The sequence below is a fragment of the Molossus molossus genome, unplaced genomic scaffold (genome assembly GCF_014108415.1).
Source record: "Molossus molossus isolate mMolMol1 unplaced genomic scaffold, mMolMol1.p scaffold_m16_p_2, whole genome shotgun sequence".
NCBI lineage: Eukaryota > Metazoa > Chordata > Mammalia > Chiroptera > Molossidae > Molossus > Molossus molossus.
The window spans coordinates 7,250,915-7,277,631 of NW_023425355.1; the positions used below are offsets into that span (position 1 = coordinate 7,250,915).

At 42.2% G+C, this 26,717-nt stretch overlaps 1 protein-coding gene across 5 annotated transcripts in view; it reads left to right on the forward strand.

Moving 5' to 3' along the window:
* The window catches only part of ARHGEF9 (Cdc42 guanine nucleotide exchange factor 9), a 235,354-nt gene extending 228,880 nt beyond the window's left edge, over window positions 1–6,474 (forward strand). For 2 of the 5 annotated variants that reach the window (XM_036271154.1, XM_036271151.1), the window contains one exon: window positions 3,231–3,438. In XM_036271154.1, coding sequence (XP_036127047.1) covers window positions 3,231–3,412 — 182 coding nt within the window. In that variant the 3' untranslated portion in view covers window positions 3,413–3,438. Of the gene's footprint in view, window positions 1–3,230 lie in introns of all 5 variants that reach the window. The other 3 variants (XM_036271152.1, XM_036271150.1, XM_036271153.1) reach the window with 2 other exon arrangements.
* The last annotated feature ends 20,243 nt before the right edge of the window (window positions 6,475–26,717 follow it).

Sequence of the window (26,717 nt, forward strand, 5' to 3'; positions counted from 1 at the left end):
ATGAACAAAATAGAAATAGGGGCATGGATACATGGAGTAGACTGACAGCTGTCGAAGGGGAGGGCGATGGTGGGGCTTGGTGAAAAAAGGTGAAGGTATTAAGCAAATAAATTATATGTCTGTAGATATAGATATCATGGCACATAGATACAGACAACAGTGCAGTGATGGCCAGAAGGAAAGGTGAGTGGGGGTAGGTAGAGTTGGGCAAAGAGGGAGATTAATGGAGATGGAAAAAGACTTTGCTTTGGGCAATGGATCCTTGATGCATTGTACTGATGATGTTTTGTTGAGTTGTACACTTGAAACCTGTATGGTTTTGTGAACCATTGTCACCCCAATAAATTTAATTAAAATGACTTACAAATAACATGAAAACAGAGGACATAAACTGGAAGAAAATATTTGCAAAACACATATCTCATAAAAGACGTATCTAAAATGTAGAAAGAATTCTTAAAATGATCAACGATAAGAAAACCTTTTAACCTAAAAATAAAAGGCCAATATTGGAGTGGTGGACACTTGATATCATGCACTTGTGAAAGGTCACAGAACTATACAACACAGTCAGTCCTAATGTAAACTGTAGACTTTAGTTAATAATAATGTTGAGCCTACAAAAAAGGGGAAATACTCAATCACATTGGTCATGGCAACAAGTTTTTGAATATACTATCAAAAGCACAAGCAACAGAAGCAAAAATAAACAAGTGGGATTACATTAAATAACAAAGCTTTTGCATAGCAAAAGAAACAACACAATGAAAAGGCAACCTGTGGAATAGGAAAAAATATCTGGAAACCATATATCAGATAAGGGATTAATCTTTAATATATATATAAGTATTTCATATAACTCAACAGCAAAAAAATTACAGTAGTCCAATTAAAAAATGGACACTGTACCTGAATAGACTTTTTTCTAAAGAAGGCAAACCGATACATAAAAAGATACTCAACATTACTAATCATCAGAGAATTGTAAATCATAACCACAATGAGGTATCGTCTCTTGTCTGTTATCAAAAAATGAGATGCCTGGCTGGTGTGGCTGTGGATTGAGCATCATCACATGGAATGAGAGGGACCAGTTCAATTCCTGGTCAGGGCACATGCCTGGGTTGCAGAAGGCAGCTGATTGATGTTTCTCTCTCACTTCCTTTCTCTGTAAAAAAATCAATGAAAACATATTTTAAAAAGAGAGATAATTGCTGTCAAGGATGTGGAGAAAAGGGAACCCTTGTTCACTGTTGAAGGGCATGTAAATTGGTAAGCCCCAGTGAAAAGAGTGTGAAGGGTCATCAAAAAATTAAAATTAGACCTGTCATCTGATCCAACAATCCCACTTCTGAACATATATGGGAAGGAAATGAAATCCAAGCTTGAGGAAATATCTGTAACCCTATATGTTCACTTGCAGCATTATCCACAATAGCCAAGACATGGAAACAACCTACGTGTTCTCCAGTGAATTAACAGATGAAATCAATGTGGTGTATGTATATGTGTGCATGTGCGTGTGTGCACACACACACACGGTGGAATATTATTCAGCCTTAAAAAGAAATAAATCCTGCCATTTATTGAAACATAGATGGAGTTTGAGGGCATTATTCTGTGTGAAATAAGTTAGGCAGTAAAATATAAGTACTATATAATCTCACTTGTGTTTGGAATCTATAAAAGGTAAACTTATAGAAAAATAAATAAATTTGTGGTTGCCAGGGGCTAGGGTTTGGGGAAGTGGGGATATGTTGTTCAAAGGACACAAACTTCCCGTTGCAACATACAGTTTTGGGGATATAAAATACACTATGGTAACTATAGTTAACAGTACTTGTTGTATACTTGAGAGTTGCTAAAAGAGTAGTTTTGAAATGTTATCACAAAAAGTAATTATGTGAGGTGATGGATGTACTAGCTAACCTTATTGTGGTAATCATTTACCAATGTATATGTGTATCAAGTATCATGTTTCATACAAACAAAAACTACTGCCTTTTAGAATAGAACCAGTTCCTTCCCACTGAAGTGCCAATGGCTGATGGTAGCCTAATATACTACTTCCAGGGTATTGGGATCAAGACATCAAACAAAGGCAAACCAAAAACTTAATGTTGCAATTTCAGACACTGGCCAGCAGATGAGGAAGGCATATGGAAGCAGCAGAGAGGTCTTCCTTGAATCAGATGCTGTATATCTCAGCCTGGTTCTGAGAATTCTCTATTCATGTAGATTTTGCTTTGATGGTTGCAAACCCTCCTAGTGAAAGTTGGGAAATCATTGAAGCATTCCATTTGAAATGTCATAAATATATTCCAAGTCTTCCTTATGTTCCACAAATCATATTTTCTAGTAGTGAGTCACGTTCTCCCTGTACTACCAATGTTACTTCCCTATTAAATACAGTTGCATTACTCTCAACCTGGCATAGAACACTGGATCACTTGTACCTTAGCTTTTAGAAAAACATTTCCCTCCCCTAAACATCTACCCTAGAGTCACCAGTTTTTTTTATTTTTTATTATTATTATTTTTCCTTTATTGATTTTAGAGAGAAAGGTGCAGGGAGAGAGAGACAGAAACATCAATGAGAGAGAACATCAATTGGTCGCCTCCTGCATGCCCCCACTGGGGATTTGGCCCACAACCTGGGCATGTGCCCTGACCGGGAATCGAACTGGCTACCTCTTGGTGCATGGGTTGACGCTCAACCACTGAGCCACACTTGTTGAGCTAAAATCATTAGTTTTTAACCAGGCTCTTTTGACACTTCTAGGGGGAGTGGAGGAGGGAGAAAATGTTGTTTGATGTTAATGGATGTTGTTGGGTTACTTGCAGCACCAAGCCCTGCACAATGGATTGTGGTCTCTTGGAAAGAGCTCTGAACTGAGAAGTCAAAGAATGTGGGTTCTAGTCCTTGCTTTGCCACTTTGAGTATCACATTTTCCTCCAAGTGTCACTGTCTTCATCTGTGAAATGGCTAATGGCAACACCCCAAAATTCTCAGTAATGTGGTGTAGACGGCAGAGTGTTGTAGCAGTAATCATCGCACCCTTCCGAAATCTGTTAAGGAATATAAATCTTCTCTTGGTGATTTTCAGTTCCAGTTCCCATTCTAAAGTAGATCGCTTTGAATTGTCTGCCCATGGTGGGCAGTGGGTAATTTGAGAATCCCCAGGCTACTTAACTTACACCCTTTCCCTTTGATCTTTCATCTACTCTAGGTGTCAACTCTGCCCGCTCAGTTCCTCCTTCCTACCCACCACCGCAGGACCCATTGAACCAGGGCCAGTACCTGGTCCCAGATGGCATCGCTCAGTCACAGGTCTTTGAGTTCACCGAACCCAAGCGCAGCCAGTCACCATTCTGGCAAAACTTCAGCAGGTTAACCCCCTTCAAAAAATAATACCTACAGGGAGGCAGATAATTTTAAAATAAATAAAATTATATTTATAGATGGACCTTTTTTCGGAGAAGCACTGTTGAAATTTATAAATATATACATATATATATATATGGACATATACACACACACACAGACCCTTGAGTGTGCACACACACACACACACACACACACAGAAGGACCAAAAACGTTTTCTGTTCTTTGGGGGAAGTGAAATCTATAGTTGGTAGGAAGAGGTACCGATGACTTCCAAACATTTGATCCCTTCTTAAAAGTTTTTTGTTGTTCTTACTCTGTACCCTTCCCCTTTACTTTCAGAAATTGACATTTCTATTTGTTCCTTTTCTTGTTGACAGAATCTCTTTACTCCCCTGTGAGTGATTCATTGACTTGTCATTATTACCATAGGTGTGTTTATATTGGTTTATTTCTTTCCTGATGATACTGATGCTGATAACTTTTGAATTTAATTTAATGTGGTGGGGTTTGGGAGTTTAGAATTTTTCTCCCTTTTACTTTTTACTAGCTAAAGGGAGGGTCCTCTTTCTCTTCTCCCTCAGCTGACCATTATCTGCGAATGTTTCTGCAGCCCTGCAGTTGCCCCAAACAGCCCTCTCTCCCTGCATCTTCTGTTCTCAGTGTGCAAGTCTGGACGTGCTCTGTTGTGCCCTGTGACATAAATGCTCAATATTTCTATTGCTTTCACTGTGTTTTAGGTATTGTAGAGGGATCTAAACCAAACAGAAGCAAGGGTGTGTCAGACTCTAATGATGCTGGAGAGATCCTCTGTTCAGGGAACATTCTCCATTTGGGTTGTTTCTTCTCCTAGCACTGGCCTTTCCCATGTTGCAGCACTGCTCAGTCATGACAGTTTTGTATCTGGGATTTAGTTTTGCAAATTACTCTGTTCTTCAAGATGGTTTGGTTATGGTTTTCCTTTTGAGTCTGTCCCTCTCCTAACCTAAAAGATCTGAACTGGAAGCAGACAGGCTGAAATTCTGCCTTTTGTGGGAAGAATTCAATTGCCTCCAGTACCAAGTAGATTTAAGACAGGGCTGCCCATTGCAATCAGTTTTAGGGCCTGGTCATCCCTGTTTCAATTTGCAGATTGTTTAGGCAGCATTGCAGGAGTATATGAAGGGATAAAGACAGAGACTACCCTACATGACCAAGATCATCAGCTGCCTTTAAATTGTTTGCATAGACAAGATCAAGGCTGACAGCAACCTCTTACAGGAAAAACCAGGGATGGCTATGGAAAGAGACAGCCTTGGCCCAAGATATGTACCTGCAGTTCCTACCATTCAAGTTATTTGAGACTTCCCCCATTGTTAGCAGATTGCATGGACAATCTTCCATGGCCCTTTTCTTCCCCTCTTCCTATCTTTCTTCTCTCTCCTGTTCTACTGGCACAGGAGGGTTGCTGGTATTGCCATAGTTAGAGCACTTCTGGCACTTGAAGAAGGCCCCCTTTCCAACATTGTCCCATCTCAGGACACTTGAAGCAAGTAAGTGAGGATCCCAGGGGGCCTTTTTCCTATGGAGAAAGGATCTGAGACAGAGATCCTATACTTAGGGTCCTTTTTTTTTTTGGCAGAATTACACTTGGGTAAAAGTAACTTCTCCCACAGAGAGTTCCCTGTGGGTACAGGAGTACTTGTTTCTCCTCCCCCACATAGCCCCTTGGGTGGATAGACCTTGAACAGCAAGAAGAATGGACTACAAACGAGTGAGGATTGGCCTTGCTATGGAGAACCACGCTAGTGAGGAATCTGGAGATTGTGAGTCTGTTCGGGACCCCATGGGAGAAGACTTCATCATGAAAGGACCTCAGCTTACTGAGCAGCAACCATGGCTGCCTCTGGCCCTCACTGTAGCTGGCTTGATTGATACTCTATGTCTCCTGACCCAGACCAGGCCCTGCCCAACCTGGGAATGTTTCTTCTGTGGAATCAACATACAGACTGTTTCAGCTTCCATTCTACCACACCCAAATAAGACTTGTGGAATGAGCCAAGGATATATTTGAGCTGGGCAGAGGGCCGGGGCTCGGGACTGGCCACCCCTGCTTAGCACATGACCCAGCCATTTAAACTCCCTTGGAAAGTAAGCTGGTATCCAGTGCATAAGATAAAATGGCCTCCCTGGCGAGTGGAATGTGTTTCAATGGCTGAGTAGGCATCTCTTGAACTTCCATTCTTTCCTACTTGTCATTCTTCCCCAGTAGGCCTGGCGTTGACATATTTCTCCAGGGTCTTAGAGCCCACCAACAGGAGAGGCTTAAACAAGTCCCTGGACATACAACATCACTTGGCCAAGCCCCCTTGTCCTTGTGCTTCACTGGGCTTGTACCCAGAGCTTGAGGATCAGGGATATAACCTCTCACCACCAACCTCTCGTTCATCTATCTCTCATCCACCCAACCCACTGGCCTCACCCAGATGCCAATAACTTGTGAAAACAAGAAATCAGTTCTCCCTTGGTTGTAGTGTTCCATCGGCTGATAGCAGCGAATTAAACCAGTGGCCAGCAGTCTCATGGGGAGCCTCATTATCTGGGCTCATGGTCCAGTCCTGTTCTGTGTCCTCACAGCAGTGCTATCCCCAAGAACTCTGTAAATCTTTGTTTCTGCATGGCCCTGAGCTCCTTTTTCCTCAACTCAATGAGGCCTGGATTTGCTCTTCAAAAGGCTTTGCTCTTGTGTTCTATGGGCCCTGCTGTGGGATGGTCCTAACACAGAAATCCAACTCCTCTTTCCCCCTCTCCCCCATTCTCTCTCTGTGTATATCTCTAATGGATTTATAAGGACAGCAACAAGAGAGTTCTAACAATTCTAGTGTAAAGCCAAATAGTGATCTTTTAGTGCTTTGGGGATGGGGTGGGCTGGGGTGGATGGATGGGCAACAGTGATTTTGATTACCCCTGCTGCTCTGCATTTGCCAGTTTACTTTGTTTCTTCTGACTGTTTGACCCTGTCAAACAAGTGTCAAAGTTGTGTGTTTAAAAAAAATGTTTAACAACAAAAATACGATGTTGTAATGACACAAAGCCTTATGAAAATATTTATGGAGTTCAATAAAAGAAGTAAAAAGACACCTCAGGCATAGCTCTCGTGCCATTTTTGTGTGTGTGTTTGTTCTCCAATTACAATATAAAGGGGATTTACCTGGTGGGAGGCAGCTTACCCCAATCTAGTCTTGGCTTGCCAGTCCTACTGTACCATTGCCAGGCAATGGAATCATGGGCTGTGGCCTTCTGTGTTCTTTTGGGAAGAGTTGGTCACAAGAATAAAATTTGATCCTGTGACTAGGGGCACTTCAAGGGTCTTTATGAATGGGACAGTCCTTCGGGTCACCTGGCTCTTGGACCAGACTTGAAAGCCCATTCCTGACCTTGCTCCTTTTCCTTGGTGCTACCAAGCTTAGTACCTGCCCTGGGCACTCGTGGGAGCATACAAGTTGTTTATGGACCCAGCCAGAGATCATACTAATTAGGAATCTTCTACCCCTATTTCTTTCTTAATGCTTCTGGGTTTGTCTCCTCAGAGGTAGATACATTCCTTACTCATTCCCCCAGAGTGAGTGAAGTGACCTTATTTCTTCCATCATGGTGTCACCTATACATAGATGCTCCTTGCTGCCCACAGACTCCCAAGTGGTGTCTTATGCTACCTGTCAGAGACACCATCCTGGGTCTGTCTGTCCTGGCACTGCCTCACCCGCCTTTCTTGAGAACAACTAAACACCAACCCGAGTGAAGTACTTATGTATAAAAGGGGTTAGGGTGCAAGCCTTGTATGTCTAAACCCTGGGGATGCCTCCCACCCACAGGATTTGGAGAAAGTGATAATTAAACAATCTCCTTCGGTAACCTTTTACTATTTCTTCATTTCTTGGCTCTCTCCTCATTTAACCTCTTTCCCTACTGCCCCCGCCCTTTCCCTTTCCCATGGTGTCTGCCATCTCTCTTCACCAAATGTCAAAGTCTCAGTCCCCAGCAGGCAGCTTCCCCAGCTACCAGACTTGAATATAAGTTACCTGCTGCAGAGCAAGAGGACTGCACCTGGTCTTAGGCTCCCTGGTTGCCTTCTGAGGGTCCTACAGTGGAGAGTAGGGAGACAAAGGGTGGGCGTCTTACACTCCTGGATGCAGCTGGTTCTTTCTAAGGTACCTAAAATCAAATACATCTAGTCACCAGAAGAATTGTTTTTCAAAGCCCCAGTGGTCCACATGATAAATCCATATTCTTTATTACCATAACGGATGGCTGTACTACTACTTACAAACTTGCTAGAAGCCTGTTCCCACTTCTTGCCCTTGGTTTTACTTCCTGATGACAGTGCTGCTATATTCATTGGTGGAAGTGCCACTTTCCGCTCTAATTACTAAGTCTCCAATCTGCTTTGCCTACTTACTATGTTTCTCCCCTTGATTGGGAGAGGAGGTGGCAGTGGATTTGAAGTATTTTCAGAAGGCCTTCAAAAGGGGAGGGCCACAGGACCTTAACCAATTTCAAGGGCAGTGTGTCAAGAACGATGGGTTCTTGTTCTTTCCTCTTTTCTGGGAGGCTCAGGGGTCAGGAGAGATGTCTCTGTGCTGTGCCCAGATGGCCAGAACCAGAATGGAGAGAGGATACTCATCCCAGCTTCCAGGAAAGGCCTCTTAAATCATCCCTGACCTGCCTCTATCCTGGAAAGGCTCCCACCGGGTCTGACGAAGGAGCCTTATGGCTTGTCTAAATACAACAATTCCTACTATTTTCAATGACTTTGCATATGACGGTCTCTTTTAATCTTGATGACGACCATTTAGCAATGGTGGTCATTGCCCACATTTCACACCAGAGGAGCCAGGGGCTCATTTAAAGTGGCCAAAGTTACCCAGCTCGTGAGTACTATTCACCTGTCCCCCTCTCCCATTCAAACTGATCACAGAGCTGCTTACTCCCAGAGTGTTTCTGAAGGAGGCACAGGTTGTGGGGCAGGAGGTGAAGCAAGAATATAGAATGAGTTGATACTAACACCTAAATGAGTGTCATGCCCTATATGCTCCTTGAGGGCTCTATTAAGTTTTCTAATCTAGGCCTCTAACAGTTGCCTGAAGCCATATGTCCTTTTGTCTCTAATACCAAGAACAAGTGTGAGGGAGACCATGGTCTCTGCTGTGGGCTTTGGCTTCAGTGTTTCAGTCATGGCAGTCACCACCATGCCACTTGGCCCACTTAGCTTGGAGACCCTTTGGGATTTCCTTCTTTATGTTGATCTGTTCACTCCTGGCTCCCAGAAGCTTTTGTTCAGACCAAGATATGGGATTGATGAAGTAGATCTTGCTTGCCAGGCCTTTACCTACCACGTCCCAGATAACAATATGTGACTTCTAAGAATTTCCTGAAGTCCCACTACCAGCAGGACAACAGTTCAGCCCGGCCATAGGTTGATAAGCCTAGCTGGGTTTGCAATACAGTTGAAGAGGGATGTTTGGAGGTAACATTTTGGTTCCATCTCTTCCATTTCTATCTTGGGCTATGACCTCCTTCTCCAATAGGCCATGAGAGTCATATGGACACTTTTGTTGTCATAAGAGAGGGATAACACATGGGCATACAGCGGCCCTGTGTTCTTCAGAAGCCTCTATTTCTTCTACTTAGCCCACCAATAGATCATTTAAGACATCTTCCTAGGAGAGGTTATGTCTATTTCCACAATAGCCATGCCTCTCCATAGTCCTTGCTCCCAAACAGCTGAATTAGATTCAACTCACATATCCTGAGAATGTGATCTCAGTCAGGCATCGTGGTAGGTACACTAGGGATACTAAGATGACTCAAATAAAATCTCTATTCATAGTCACTCAGCTTAGTGAGAACATGTAAGTGTGTGCCATAACAGGGGTGGATGGCAGCCAGGAGGCACTCAGTGAATGGAGTGGTTGATGCTGACTGAGGGAGATCTCTGTAATCAGGATAAGTTTAGTTATGCTGCACTAATAGATATTCCCCAAATTTCAATAGCCTAACACACAAGAGTTTATTTCTTGCTCACGCAAATCCTGCTGTGGGTCCAGTAACTCCAGGCCAGCTAGTGTCCACATAATAGTGTACAATCGGGGCTGCTTTTTGCCTTACTACATTCCCTTCTGAACACATATTTCCATAATCACCACAGCTGGAGAGAGAGTCCTAGAGTATTTCTCACTGACAGCTAAACCTCTAGCCCTGCTTCCAGTTATAGATCAAAGGGCCAGAACTGATCATGTGGTCTCACCCAACTTCAAGGGAGCAGAAAACTATAAAAATCCTCTGAGCTCAGAAGGGCAGGAGAACTAGATGTGGATGAACATTAGAAATATCTACCAAAGAAGGAAAGGTTTTAACTAGGCCTCAGGAGACAGGGAAAATTATAGAATGTTGTGAAGGTTAGAGCAACTGAGAAGTTGGGGCAACCAATCCAACACAATACCACCCTCCCGTCTAACACCAGTCACAAGTCCAAACCAAGACCACCCTTAGGTTTGACAATTCACTAGAAAGACTTACAGAACTCACTGTTATACTCACAGTTATGGATTAGAAGCCTAAAAGATACACTTTAAAGTCAGCCAAGGAAAGAAGCACAGGGAAGAGTCTCAGAAAGTACTAAATGGGGAGCTTCCCTGGTCCTCTCCCTATGACGTCTTGACAGTGTTACTTTTTCAGCATCAATATGCGACAATATGCATGCAGTATTGCCAATCAGAGTAGCTCACCCAAGCTCCTAGAGATTTTATTTGGGCTCCATCACTGCCCCTGTGGCTGATCTCAGTCTCCAATCTCCCCAGGAAGTGATCTGATGTCAGATAAACCACAGCCCCCATCCTAAATTACATTGTTGATGTGGCCAAAACCTGACCCTAAATCATTGCTATCAGATATAGCATTCCAAGGGTTTGGAGATTACTTCCCAGAAGCTGAGGGCAAAGACAGGCTTTCTCTTAGAGGGCAAGAATAGATTTGTTTTTCTACACACATGTAGTATAGGCATGGAGCAGAGGGTGACAAGAGAAATAAAGGGTATTTTAGCACGGCTACAATTGTGGTAGATTAGGTCAGACTGAGAAAAAGCTCTGTATGTAATTTTGTACTCGTTTATTTATTAATCCAACAAATACGTACTTGCATGCCTAACACTTCCACTCTCTGGGATATAGAGTTTATATTAGATACTGCTCCTACTTGCATGGTGCTTATGAAGTGGTAAATCCCCTTCAAGTACAAATTCTTCCATAACTGTGTATAGTTGGGATGAGAGATGTGAGCTTTCAAGCTTTGGTAGCAAGCCAACCACAAGTAAAGCTTCAGCCAGACCCCCCCTGAATGTCCAGCCTCCTGGTCACAGTATTAAATGCCCTCTATTTTATGTTCAGCATTAGCTAAAGCAGCCCACACTTATTTCCAGCCCCATATCTATAGGCGTGTATACTTTCCCCATTTCATATATTAACAACAGGATCAACTCAAAATCCTTTCTTTTATTAACAAATACTAGAGCACTTGCTCATATGTTAAGCTCTGTGATAGGCTCCTCACCATAACCCTAAGAGGTAGGTGTGAATACTTTTCCCATTTTACTTATGAGGAAGGTGAGGATCAGGGTCACATAGTGAATGAGCTGGGTTTGAAACTCAGACCTGCTTCATGTGAGGTTTCTATGACATTGTACCATCCATTCCTATAGCAACATGGCACTTGATCAGACACCCAGAAACTGTTAAATATATGATGATAATATTGATGAGGATGCAAGCTAACATATTGTAGCAGAAGCTGTTCGTCTTCCATCCATCTCCCCTCATCATTTCTGTGGACACCAACCTGACTTTCAATATCCAGTACCCGCATCTTTGTTGGGGGGCTGCCCTCAGGCTTCCAGGACTCGTTTAGCCCAGAATATAGCAGACCAGAAGAGCCTGGCAATTACTGCCTTCCCTGCCCTGAGAGCAGCCCTTAACCAGGTGTGATCATTCAAAAGCCTGCAAGCTGCTAGATGGGCAAGAAAAACCTGCTGGAGTCTGAGATGAAAAACAAGTATCCTACTAAGACTGTTAGCAGCTGCTCACGTGGGCTGAGCCCGGCCTACGCGAACCTCCACTACCGCTTGGGTTTTCAGGCCAACTTGGCTCTCGCAGGCGCTCTGGCTCCTTCAGCTGCACCAGCACCAGCTTCTCCAAGACGGTGGTTGTGAAGAAGATTGAAGCTGGTGTCTCAGTCATTTGATATCCTGCCCAAGTGAACTGTATCTCCTCCTGGCCTCCGAGCCTGTGGGAAAAGTAGCTGTACAGGGAGTGCAGGGCACTGGAGACCAGCCTGAGGCTCAGCCCCACTCCTCAGCCCCACTCCTCAGCCCACCCTAGGGCTGGAATCTACTGCTTATGGGACTGCCTCTTACCCATGCCCCCAACTAAAATCAAGCCAAGTGCTTTTGGGCCAAAATAAAGTCTCAGCTGGCTCTGGCAAACAAACAAACAAAACCCCCAAAAGACATATGTTTGACCCTTCCCCCAAGGGCTTTTCCAGGGATTAAGCTTCGTTTGCTCACTATAATAGCTGGTTTAATAAGACACACCTTATTTATGTGTTTATTTTTAATTAAACCTATCAGGGGTGACATTGATTATATAGGTTTCAGATGTACAGTTGTATAATACATCTTCTGTACGTCGCATTGCGTGTTTACCACCTAGAGTCAAGTCTCCTTCCCTCACCATATATTTGACCCCCTTTATTCTTTTAATACCTCCCCCACCCCCTTTTTCCCTCTGGGAACCACATACTGTTGTCTGTGTCTATGAGTTTTGGTTCTTTGTTCATCTTGTTTGTTCATCTATTGCTTTACTGTCTTCACTTCCTTGTATCACTTTCTTACTCTCCTCGTATCAGTGGGTAAGCTTCTTGGAGAGATTCAGCCAAGACACGTGAGCCAGTGCTCACTATGTATTGTGTGAAGTAGTATACATCCTCACTGAAGCACTCATTAGGAACTGTGTCGGGCTATATAAAACAGGACCCCTCAAACAATGTATCCCCCTTCCTAGATCAGACTCAGTATGATACAAATATTTACACAAAAAGGAAGAAATAAATAATGGCATTTCAGGTAGCAAGTGAAGAATGACATAGCACCAGGCAGTCTTTCTTGGTCCCCCTGGAATTCCATTAGTGAAGTCATTGTATCCAGGGAGAGCAGTGCAGTAAAATGACTTTCAAGTTGCAGGGTCACCACATCAATTTAGTCAAGCATGACTAGCATTAAAAAAAAAAATGAAATAATAGACTGGAATGGAAGAGAAAAGAATAGAATAGTGTATTGCTGATTTCTCATAGATCTTTCGCTCTCCTGCTAAAGGGGAGAAATATGGCAGGGGCCAACACCTCTTTTCTTCTCCTTACTTTGAATATAGATGTGATGCCTGGAGCTAGGGCAAACATCTGTGACCAGGAAATAGCAACCACGAGGCTAATGTTCTGCCTACCAAGATGGCAGCAAGAAAAGACAAGAGGAGACTGGGCTTCTGATGACATCAGTATATTACAGAAATAGTCATCAACCTCCAGTTTCTTACATGCAGAAAAGAAACTCCAATTTAATTAGTTCACAGTTAGATGATTTTTATCTGACTTGAGACCAAAAGAATTTCTGACTCTCATAAGGATTTGCTATAATGATAATATAAGTTAATACATGTAAAAACATCTACAATGGCGGTCACTCAAGAAAATGAGTGCTGTTATTACTGTTATTACACTAAATCACTATAAGTTTCAGAGACGGGAAAGGAAGAAAGAGGTTTTCTGGGGTCATAGTTCCCTCTTCTGTAAACTGAAGGGGATGACGCAAAGGCTGCTAAAGCCCTGTCTAGCTCCCTGTGCCATGGGAAAAGAGGCAGAAGAGTGCAGAGAAATCCTGATAATTTTCTTGTGTCCTTTTGAGCTCTTCATGTTTTCTGTGCTCACTAAGGCCAGAAGCCCAACAGGCTGAGGCAGAGGACCTTTCCTGGCCTCTTCTGCTGCTCTTGGTTCTGAGAATTAAGCAGAGCCCATCACATCTGGCATTCACATGGACTTTATGCCTGCCTCAAGAGAGATTGAGGTCCTTCCCTTTCCCTGGTAGTGTGTAGATGTCTAGAAAATGAAACCACTCTTATTTTATAGGTAACCAGGTAGTTCCCTTCTCCCTGACAAAACTCCTAATAAAAAAAAACTCATGCTTGAAATACCTAGAAATCCCTTCTTCAACTTTACTGTTCCTATCTCTGGACCAGATGGTGTAGGTTCGAATCCCAGCTCCAGCATCCACTTCCTAGCGGTGGGACAATATGCAGATGGCATCCCCTCTTTGAGCCTTAGTTTCCTCATCTGTCAGATTGAAATAAGAGTAGTCAGTAAGTACTTCACTGAATTGTTATAAGGAGTAAAGTAAATTACCTTTTGTGACAGCATGGATGGAACTGGAGAGCATTATGCTAAGTGAAATAAGCCAGTCAGAGAAAAACAAGAACCATACACTTTCACTCATATGTGGAATCTAAAGAACAAATAAACTAACAAACAAAAAAGAAACAGACTCACAGATAGAAAACAGACTGACAGCTGTCAGAGGGGTGAGGGGTTGGGAAGCTGGGAGAAAAAGGTAAAGGGATTAAGCAAAGAAAGAAAAAAGAATTCATAGACACAGACAACAGTGTGATGAATTGCCAGAGGGAAAGGGGGATGCGGAAGGTAGAAAAGGGTAAAGGGAGGATACTTGATGATGGAAGGAGATTTGACTTGGGGTGGTGAACACACAATATTCCAATGATGTATTATCATTGTACACCTAAAACATATAATTTTATTAACAAATGTCACCCTAATAAATTCAATTAAAAATAGAAATAAAACTAGAGAGTTATAAAAATAACATGGAAAACACAGCACAATGCCTAGATATACTAAGTACTCAAATTGTTAAAATTGGTGCCTGATAGTTTCTCAAAAAGTTACTCTAAGACTTAGCAACAATTCCCCTCTGCAGTGTATATTCAAAAAAAGAAAATATGTCTGCATAAAAACTTATACATCAATGGTTATAGCAGGTTTATTAATAATTCCCAGAGGTGGAAACAACCAAATTGTCCATCAACTGATGAATAAATAAAACAAAATGGGGTGTATCCCTATATTCAAATATAATTCAATCATAAAAAGAAATTAAATACTGAAACATGCTACAAGGACGAACCTTGAAAACAATATGCTATATGAAAGAAGTCAGACTCAAAAAGCCTTTGCATGATTCCATTTATATGAAATGTCCATAGAGATGACAAGTAAATTACTAGTAGCCAGGGGCTGCCGAGTGGGCAGGGAATGACTGCTAATGGGTACAGGGTTTCTTTTTGGGGTGATTAAAATAATCTAAATGTGATGGTGTTGATGGTCAACCAGTTCTGTGACTACACTGAAAAGCATGAAATTGTATACTTTTTTATTTATTTATTTATTTATTTATTTATTTCGGTGGTGAACACACAATATAATATGCAGATGATGTATTATAGAATTGTACCTCTGAAATCTATATAATTTTATTAATCAATGTCACCCCAAGAAATTTAATAAATTGTATACTTTTTAAAGGTTGGATTTTATGGTATGCGAATTGTATCACAATAAAGCTGTTACAAATAAAAGGAAGGGAAACTTAATGCAACACTTCTCTGCTCCTGTGCTCTTGAAGAATCCCCAAACTATCTGCCCCAACTTGCTTTGAGGAGAAAACCCTGTGCCACTTTCTGCACCACCGTGCCTACATGAAAGGTATTTCTCAGATGGACGCCTGGCTCCCAGCCTTCTTTCCATCAGACCTCTGTTGGCCTCCCTCCCAGCAGGGGTCCACGCTCCCACTCCCACCAACTATATTTGTTCATGGAAGGATATTAAGGTGGAGGAGGGGCTGCATAAACCCAACTTTTTTTTTTCTTCGGAAAACCAATTGATGGATATATAGACTCATTCATTATTCTCCATATATTCACTTGGTCTTTTCTAATTAAGTCCATTAAAAAACAGGATGGCATCTTCCAGTGTCCTTTTAAGTAAAAATATTTGGCAGCTTTCTGTCAAACATATGGCAGCTATATTTTTGATTTTTTTGATCATGGTTTTTTTTTTTTTCCTATTTCATTCATTTCATTTTATTTACTTCCAAAATTCCTCAAGAAGAAAATTGGTAAGTTTTGTAGTATGGAAATTACACTCACATTGCAAGGTCTGTTTACTGGTTCATGTGGTCAACACACTTACCTCAGAAGCTCTTATTGTTCACACAAGCAAATTCAAATATCTGATCAAGTGTGTCCTTTTTGAAAACTCATTGTGGCCTTCTGTGAATGGTTTAAGTTTAGCTTAAACCATTGGGCTTGAATGGAGTTATTAAAATCTTTTTTTTTTATCCTCACTCGAGGACATTTTTCCATTTTTTGTTCAGATAGAGCGGGAGGGAGAGAGAGGAAGAGAGAGAGAGAGAAACATCAATGTGAAGGGACACATCGAGTGGCTGCCACCCGCACGACCAACCAGGGCCGGGGACAAACTGCAACCAAGGTACGTGCCCTTAGCGGGAACCGAACCTGGGACTCTGTACCGCAGGCCGACGCTCCAACCGCTGAGCCAAACCGGCCAGGGCTGAAGTTATTAAAATCTTTATGTTGTGACTAAAGGAAAAGGAACTCACTTCAAATGCTATTTTTTGTAAGAAATTGTAAACCTTAAAAATGATATTTACTTCCTTTGAAAGAACACCACGTTTTGATAAGTAGTGACCTGGGCCCCTAGGGTAAGGTGACTAGATTCCATTCTTATGTAGGCCTCTTGGCTAAGGTGACTAAACAACTCCATTTTTATCATCAGTGGATCTTCCTTGACATTTTTCCAATAATAGGTTAGTTAACCCTAGATGGAAAGGAGTTTTGCCTAAGATTATAGTTGCCGCACGTGTTGGGAGGCATTTGCAGTTTCTGAGTATGGGTAACTGCAGGCATTTGCAGGTACTCGTGAGCCTGGTGAATATTGCTCATTTTGACTTCTGTCATCGCTGTCACGCCAACTATTGTACTGGTCCTCGGATGGAGGAGGTGGGGGCAAAAGGAGGATGAGGCTTCTGTCTTTAAAATCGGGTGAGCAAGAAGAATCCTGGCTGCTGATCTGAGGGGAGACTATGCCCTCTGCAGTCTGCCGGCAAGAATAAAGCACTCCTTTACAATTTGGCCGTGCATCTCTGGTTATCTCACTGATGCATTATAACAGTAGAAATAATTTTTTCTGTAGAGAACCTATTGCACTCATATTAATTAAAAGTGAATCAATATTCAGTTTTAATACCAGCGCATAAAGAGATTTTAGTGCCGTGGTTAATTTACAGACCAGTGAACACAACAGCTTAAATGCTGAGTGAGGGAGAACAGGCAAGATGGCTAAAGCCTAAGGAAGTTCCATCCTCTTGCTCCTAGCACGGGACTGCACTTGAGGCTCAACTTCAGAACATTCAACTTGAAAAACAATCTGAAAATAGCTGATTGGAAATACTGCAAGTGGGACCTTGGGGAGGGGACAGGAGAAGACACGGAGGGGGTGAGCCAACTGGTGCAGCTGTGCAGCGCAGCTGGGAAGCCAGAGAGAAAATGTGGCAGTGCAGATCCTGCCCCCTGGGAGTGGAGGGGACTCACCCCACACAGAGATCCCCAAACAGAGAAGGGAAGGAAAGGGGAATCCACGTAGCATCGGACAGTGGGAATCAGAGGTGATTTACCGCACTGGGAAGACTCAGACAGCACTATCCCAGGCTAAAAGCAAGTGCTTGGTTACAAAACCAGCCTGGGAAGCTTGCCCCGACAGTGCTCGGTGGGAGGGGCCACACAGCAGAACTCCAGACCTGCAGAGGGGTCTGAGTGGATCACCCAGCAGTGAATCAGAGGGGCAGTTTGTTGGCTGGAAGAACTTTGATGGGGACTAGTCAGAGTGCCCAGAGAAAGAGGCATGATTCTCCTCACCTTGAGTGATGAGGTGGCATCCCTTCCCCCACATGTGGAAGAGCTCTGGGCTTGAAATTGGCACCCCAGTGGCTGGGCCTGTCGGTGCTGGGTATTTGAACGTCTGGCCCGGTGGGAGCCTGGGCAGAGCCCTGCACAGTGAGAGCCAGCTGAGCTGAAAGATTAGAGAGCCAAGCAGGGCAATTTTTTTTTCTCCTTTTTTTTTTTCTTTCTAACCTCCCCTGCTTGGGGTGGCAACCAGGGGGTGCTAGCAACCCAGCAGAGCTGAGGCATTGGAAGGAGAGGAAGGGACTACATGTCCCTCCTTAAAGCTACAGGCACCAACCCCAACACAAATCTGTTTAAACAGACCAGACGGGGCCTGATAACCTGTAGAGCCAGTGCTGTGGGGGAAGGGAAAGCAGCCCAGAACAAGTACATCCAAGTGGTGAGCCCTGAAGCATACCCAGCCTTAAAACGAGGGAAGCGCCACCCACCAGACTACTTGGGGTACCACCCTGCAGGGTTTCGGCCAGGTGTTCCAGGGCCAGGCAAGGACAGTGATTCACATTGGCCTGCACCAGAGAACTGCCCGAGAAGGCAGGGACTCACACACCAAGGGGCCAGATCCAACAACATCGGAGTACAATGCCGTGAACTACACAAATAGTGGATTCAAGGGTTTGTTTTTTTTTGGTGGTGGTGGTTGTTTTTATGTGAGTATTTTTTTAATTTTTATTTTGAATTCAAATATTTTCTTCTTTTCCCATTTCTTTTACTTTCCTATTAAATATTTTACTTTATTTATCCTTATTATTTTCTAAAAGCAATATTATTATTTCATTCATTATTTTCGACCTTTTATGTTTTATACTTACCTTATCTCTGGTCTCTGCCTTTTTCGCTTTCATATTCTTTTGTTCTCCCTCCTCTAAATTTTTGGTCTTACACCTTCTAATATTTATGTGTGAGTGTGTGTGTGTGTGTGTGTGTGTGTTTTCTGTTTGTTTGTCTTTTAATCTTTTTGTTGAGGCTGTTGCTTTTATCATTGTTGTTGATATTTTTTAAGGCTTTATTTGGTTTAGTCTGGATTTAGCTTGCCTTCTCTGTTTTCATATACTTTTTTTCCCCTTTCCTTTTAGTTGTTTGTTTGTGCGCTTTCTAGTATTCTTTGTGTGTGTGAGTGTGTGTGTGTGTGTGGTTGTCTTTTAATCTTTTGGTCAATGCTGTTGCTTTTATTATTGTTGTTGCTGCTATTTTCGGGGGTTTATTTTTGGTTTGGTCTGGTTTTACCTTGTTTTTTTCTGTCAGAACCTATATGACAGTTGGCATGACAGGGTGGAGGTTGAGGTTCACAGGGCTGAGCCAATCCACAAATGGACAACAGCAATCAAGACCCAAATTCAACAGGAGAGCCCACATAACCCACACAAGGATCATTCCTACAGCACTGAGCTCAGAAGATCAAGAAGACTACTCCACTGGGTCCTACAAGAAGGACACCCCACCAAGACTGGGAGGCCTAGCAGTCTTATCTGATACACATCAACCTACCTATGTGTTCCAGCATGCCTCATCTGGCCCAGTACTACTAGACTGTTAAAACGGTGAGAAAAAGAAACAACCCACAAATGAAAGAAAAGGAGGAGTCACCAGAAAAGCGAATAAATGAAATAGAGGCAAGCAGTTTGTTAGATAAAAAATTCAAAGTAATGGTTTTCTTGTTTTTTTTTCTTTTTCTTTTATTTTCTTTTATTTATTTTTATCCTCACTTGAGGACACTTTTGCATTTATCTTCAGATAGAGCGGGGGGGGGGGGAGTGGAAGGGGGGAAGAGAGAGAGAGAAACATCGATGTAAGAGAGACACATCGATTGGTTGCTACCCACATGGGGACAAACTGCAACAAGAGGTACATGCCCTTAGCAGGAACCAAACTTGGGACTCTCTGGTCTGTGGGCCAATGCTCTAACCACTGAGCAAAACTGGCCAGGGTATCTTTTTAAATTTATCTTTATTGTTGAATGTATTACACGTCCCCCCTCCATCCCCCCTTGACTCCCTCCTCCCCACTCCCACCCCCTCCTGCCTTCCCCACACTATTGTCTGTGTTCATTGGTTATGCATATATGCATAGAAGTTCTTTGGTTTTTCTCTTCCCACCCCACCTCCCCCCTTCCCTTTGTGGTTCCTCAGTTTATCAACCAATTTGTATTTCTTTAAAAAAAATGTTTTTTTCCCTTTATTGATGTTTTAGAGAGGAAGTGAGAGGGAGAGAGAGAGAGATAGAAACATTGATGAGAGAGAACATCAATTGGCCACCTCCTGCATACCCCCCACTGGGGATTGGGCCCACAACTTGGGCATATGTCCTACTGGGAATCGAACTGGTGACCTCTTGGTGCATACGTCGAAGCTCAACCACTTAGCCACACCAGCTGGACCAATTTGTACTTCTTAATTTCTTCAGCTTTTTCACCCATCCCCCCCAATTCATCTTCCATCTGGCAACCAACAAAAAGTTATCTGCATCTATGAATCTGTTTCTGTTCTACTTGTTCATTTTGTTTGTAGATTCAGTTGTTGATAGATATGTATTTATTGCCATTTTATTGTTCATATTTTTTTATTCATCTTCAAGAAGACCCTTCAACATTTCATATAATACTGGTTTGGTGGTGATGCTTTTTCTTTTCTGGGAAACTCTTTATATGTCCATCGATTCTAAGTGATAGCTTTTCAGGATAGAGTAATCTTGGTTGTAGGTCCTTGCTTTTCATCATTTTAAATATTTCTTATGACTCCCTTCTGGTCCGCAAAGTTTCTTTTGAGAAATTGGCTGACAGTCTTATGGAAGCTCCCTTATATGTAACTAACTGCTTTTCTCTTGCTGCTTTTAAGATTCTCTCTTTGTCTTTCATCTGTGGCATTTTGATGATGATGTGTCTTGGTGTAAATCTCTTGGGGTTCATCTTGTTTGGAACTCTGTGCTTCCTAGACTTATATGTCTTTTTCCTTCACCAAGTTAGGGACATTTTCTGTCATTATTTTTTCAAATAGGTTTTAAATTTCTTGCTCTCTCTCTTCTCCTTCTGGCACCCCTATGATGCAAATGTTGGTGCACTTAAAGTTGTCACAGAGGCTCCTTACACTATCCTCATTTAAAAGAAAAACTTTTTTTTCTTTTTGCTGTTCTGATTGGGTGTGTTTTGCTTCCTTATATTCCAAATCGATGGTTTGCTTCTTGGCTTCACCTACTCTACTATTGATTCTCTGTAAATTATTCTTTATTTCAGTTAGTCCATCCTTCATTTCTGACTGGTCCTTGTTCATGCTCTTGAGGCCCTCAGTAAGTTCCTTGAAATTCTCATGAAGTTCCTTGAAATTCTCACTAAGTTCACTGAGCATGCTTATAAGCAGTGTTTTGAACTCTACATCTGTTAGATTGCTTATCTTCATTTTGTTTAGTTCTTTTCCTTGTTTTCTCTGCCCTGGTGATTCCAGAGCCTTGCCTCACCCAACTTCTGGGACCACTCAAGCTGTTTCCAGTGGCTTAACCATAGGATTGGCCTGTCTTGGCTTCTGCTTCAGATTTTCCTAAATTCTCTCAAACAGGCTGCATCTTGTCTCAGTGAGACCCACACCTCTTGCTAAGTGGCCCCAGGCCTGGCACCAGAATCAGCCAGCCTTGGTTCACAGCTTGTCTTTGCCTGGGCACCTCCAAGCCCAGTACAAGAAGAATCCATTTGTGAAAAGCTTTGTATCTTATGCCTGGTGGCCCTGGGTGGAACACAGGTAGTGGCTGACCTTGCCCCAGAGCCAGCACACCCAATGGACAGCTTCAGACCATGTCGAAGCACCACCACACAACCACCTCCATAAGTGACACACTCAAGGAGTAGACTCAGTGGCTACCAGAGCCCTGATGAAGTAAGTCTTGCTCTGTATGGTGGCCCCTGCACAGCTGATCCTCCAAGGCAGTCAGAGATTGGTAATCAGTAGGCATATCCAGTCCTTACAGCCTGAGTAAATCCCTCCCATTGATGTGTCAACAGCAATCGAGACTCAGTTACAACAGAAAAGGGTACAGTCCACGTGAGAGATGCACCTTGAGGGCCCAGTTGGGGTGATCAGAAAGACTGTGCCAATGGACCCTAAAGGACACCTACTACAATTGGCCACCCTGCCAAGCCTGAGAGACTTAGCAACTCTGCCTAATACATAGAAGCAAACACAGGGAGGCAGCCAAAATGAGGAGACAAATAAACATGTCCCAAATGAAAGAAGAAAGTAATTGTTTTAAAGATGCTCAAACAACTTAGTATTATAAGCAACTTAATGAGAATTATAAAATACTCAGTAGGAACTACATCAGCATGAAAAAAGAGGTAGAAACTATGAATAAAAATAAAGTGGAAATGAAGAATGACGTAGTTGAAATAAAAATTACCCTAGAAGAGTTCAATAGTAGATTAGAAGAAGCTGAAGACTGAATCAGTGAGTTAGAAGACAAGGTAGAAAAAAACAACAACACCCAATTAGAGAAATAAATGGAAAAAAGTTAAGAGGCAGGAGGAGAGTTTAAAGGAGCTTTGGTGCAACATGAAACCTAACAACATTCATATCGTGGGGTACCAGAAGGAGAAGAATCAGACAAAGGAATAGAGAACCTGTTTGAAGAAATAATGAAGAGAACTTCCCTCACCTAGTGAAAGAAAAAGTCACACAAGTCCAATAAACAGAGTCACACTCATGATGAATCCCAAAAGAATCATACCTAGACACATCATAATTAAAATAGCAAATGGTAAAGACAAAGAAAGAACCTTAAAGACAACAAAAGAGAGACAGAAAGTTACTTACAAGGGAGCTCCCATTAGATAGTCAGCTGATTTCTCAATAGAAACACTGCAGACCAGAAGGGAGTGGCATGAAGTATACAAAGTAATGAAAAGCAAGGGACTGAATCCAAGACTATTCTATCTGGCAAGGCTATCATTTATAATTGAAGGTGAAATGAAGAGCTATGCAGACAAAAAGAAAAAAGGCTAAAGCAGTTTACTACCACCAAAACAGCACTGCAAGAAATGCTAAAGGGACTGTTGTAAGAAGAAGAAATATACATATGGAGAGAGGAACACAGACATGAAGAATAATAATGGCAACAAATAATAATAACCTTAAATGTAAATGGCTTAAATGCTCCAATCAAAAGACATAGTATAGACTTCCGGTCAAGATGGCGGGTAGGTAAACGCAGTATCGCGTCCTCCCACAACCACATCAAAGTTACAACTAAACTACAGAACAACCATCATTCAAAACCGCCTGAAATTAAGCTGAATGGAAGTCCTACAACTGTGAAATTAAAGCAGCAGCCACATCCAGACTGGTAGGAGGGGTGGAGGAGGACGGGCTGGTCCCACACCCACGTGTGGCGGATAAAAATCAGGAGGCTCCTGCGGCTGGGAAGGTCCTTCCTGAGAACTGAGGGGTTCCCATCCCACACCAGGTGCCCCGCTCAGGGTTCCAGTGCCAGGAAGAGAATTCCCATAACTTCTGGCTGGAAAACCAGCGGGAACTGAGGCTCAGGGAGGCTGAGGCGGCTGGAGCCCCAGGCAGCTCCTTAAAGGGGCCGCGCACGGACTTATCAGACTCTCTCCCTCTAAGCTTGGAGGGGAGGCAGTTCCAGGGGCGCCAGAGACACACAGGGAAGAACTGAGCTGTTTGGCACTGGAGCGAGGGCTGGAAAGGGGGCTTTCTCGGGGACAAACGTGCTGTAAGAGGCCTTTGTTCCTTTGGTGAGCCCTTCCGGGTGGGCGGCAGACAGTCGCCATATCTGGGACTCCAGCAACCTGGCTCACACTGGTAGCCCCGCCCTACTGACTCCCTGAGGTCCCGCCCCGCCCCACCCAACTTTCAAGCCCACCCAAGCTGTTGCCACTTGCTTAACCATAGGATTGGCCGGTCTCGGATCCTGCTTCAGGTTTTTCCTAAATTCTTTCAAACAAGCAGCATCTGGTCTCAGCGAGCCCCATACCTCTCATTAAGTAATACACTGAAACAAACACAGGGAGGCAGCCAAAATGAGGAGACAAAGAAACAGGTCCCAAATGAAAGAACAGAACAAAACCCCAAGAAAAGAACTAAGCGAAATGGAGATAAGCAACCTAACAGATACTGAGTTCAAAATACTGCTTATAAGGATGCTCAATGAACTTAGTGAGAACCTCAGTGAACTTAGTGAGGGCCTCAAGAGCATAAAAAAGGACCAGTTAGAAATCCTGGATACACAGTTAGAATTGAAGGAGGCATTAACTGAAATAAAGAATAACTTACACAGCTTCAATAATAGAGTATGTAAATCCAAGGAGCAAACCATCGATTTGGAATATAAGGAAGCAAAAAATGCCCAATCAGAACAGCAAAAAGAAAAAAGAATCCAAAAAAATGAGGATAGTGTAAGGAGCCTCTGGGACAACTTCAAGCGTGCCAACATTCGCATCTTGGGGGTGCCAGAAGGAGAAGAGCGAGAACAAGAAATCGAAAACCTGTTTGAAACAATAATGGCAGAAAACTTTCCTAACTTGGTGAAGAAAACAGACATACAAGTCCAGGAAGCACAGAGAGTCCCAAACAAGATGAACCCCAAGAGGCCCACACCAAGACACATCATCATCAAAATGCAAAAGGTTCAAGACAAAGAGAGAATCTTAAAAGCAGCAAGAGAAAGGCAGCTAGTTACCTACAAGGGAGTTCCCATTAGCCTGTCAGCTGATTTCTCAAAAGAAACTTTGCAGGCTAGAAGGGAGTGGCAAGAAATATTCAGAGTGATGAAAACCAAGAACCTACAACCGAAATTACTCTATCCTGCAAAGCTGTCATTTAGAATCGATGGACATATAAAAACTTTCCCAGACAAGAAACAGTAAAAGGAGTTCATCACTACCAAACCGTTATTATATGAAATGATGAAGGGTCTTTTTGAAGAAAAAGATAAAATGTATGAACAAACAAAATGACAATGAATACATATCTATCAACAATGGAATCTACAAACAAAATGAACAGGTAGAACAGAAACATTCTCATAGATACAGAGAACATTTTGTTGGTTGCCAGTTGGGAGGGGGGTTGGGGTAATGGGTGAAAAAGGTGAAGGGATTAAGAAGCACAAATTCATTGCTAGACTGACAAACCTCAAAGGGAAAGAGGTTGGGGGGGTGGGAAGAAATAAACCAAAGAACTTATATGCATAACCAATGGACACAGACAATAGTGTGGGAAAAGGTGGGAGGGGGGTGGGAGTGGGGAGGAGGGGGTCAGTGGGGGAAAAATGTGGAACATCTGTAATACATTTTACATCCAACAATAAAGATTTGAAAAAAAAAAAGACATAGTGTAGCTGATTGGATAAGAAAACATGACCCATATATATGCTGTCTACAAGGGATCCACCACAGAACAACAGACTCACACAGGATGAAAGTGAAGGGAAAGAAAAAATTTTCCATGCAAATGGAAATAAACAAAAACTGCTGGGGTAGCAATACTCATATCTGATAAAATAGATTTTTATTTTTATTTATTTTTAATTAATTTATTTTTGGTGTTGAAAGTATTACAGATGCCCCCGTTTTCCCCCATTGACCCCTCCTCCTGGCTCCCACTCCCCTCCTGCTTTCTCCAACCTAATGCCTGTGTCCACTGGTTGGGCATATATGCATATAAGTTCTTTGGCTTATAGCTTCCCACTCCTCCCATCCCTCATCCCTCTGAGGTTTGTCAGACTGTCCCCTACTTCCATGACTCTGGATCTATTTTGACTGACAGCTTATTTTGTTCATTATATTCCACAAATAGGTGAGATCTTGCGTTACTGAGAAAACAGACTTTAAAATGAAGGTCATAATAAGAGACAAAGAATCTCTCTACGTAATATTAAAAGGGTCAATCCAAGAAGAAGATACAACCCTGGTAAACATATATGCTCCTAATATAGAGCACCAAAACATATTTTAAAACTTCTGAAGGACTTCAAGGGTGAAATCAGCAGCAATACAATCATAGTAGGAAACTTCAACACCCCACTGACATCACTGGATAGATCTAGAAAAAAAATTAAAAAGGAAACAGATCGAGGCTGGTGTGGCTCAGTGTTTCACCATCGACCCATGCACCAAGAGGTTGCTGGTTCGATTCCTGGTCAGGGCACATGCCCAGGTTGTGGGCCAAATCCCCAGTGTGGGATGTGCAGGAGGCAGCCACTCGATGTCCTCTCTCATTGATGTTTCTATCTCTTTCTACCTCTTTCTTCATCTCTTTCTAAAATCAATAAAGAAACAAAATATAATAAAAAGGAAACAGAGACCCAAAATGATGCACTAGATCAGATGGGTCTAATTGATATTTACAGAACATTTCACCCTAAAGCTGCAGAATATGCATTCCTCTCAAGTGCGCATGAGACATTCTCAAAGATAGACCACATTTAAAGATTGAAACTAAATCTCTACAAGTTCAAGAAGATTGAAATCCTATCAAGCATCCTCAGATCACAGTGACATAAAACTAGATATCAATTACAATAAAAACACTCAAAAACATTCAAACACATAGAGGCTAATTAGCATGTTATTAAACAATGAATTGGTTACCAATGAGATCAAGAAAGAAATAAAAAGCTTCTTGGAAACTATAGAAAATGAACACACAATAACACAAAATCTATGAAACACAATGAAAGCAGTCCTGAGAGAGAAGTGCATAGTGTTACCGGCCAATCTCAAGATACAAGAAAAATTTCTAATAAATTATTTAGCCCTAAAACTTAATGAATTAGAAAGATAACAAAAAGAAAAACCCATAGTAAGTAGACGGAAGGACATAATAAAGATCAGAGCAGAAATAAACGACATAAAGACCAAAAAAAAAAAAAAAAAAAAAGATCAATAAAACCAAGAGCTGGTTCTTTGAAAAGATAAATAAGATTGATGAACCTTTAGCCAGACTCATCAAGAAAGAAAGAAAGAGGACTCAAATAAATAAAATCAGAAACTAAAGAGGTGAAGTAACAACTGACACCACAGAAATACAAAGGATTGTAATAAAATACTATTAACAAGTATATGCCAACAAATTAGACAACCTAGGCTAAATGGACAACTCGCAGAATCATACAGTCTTCCAAATCTCAACCAAGAAGAGTCAAAAAACCCAAAGAGACCAATACAACTAAGGAAATTGAAACAGTAATCAATAAACTCC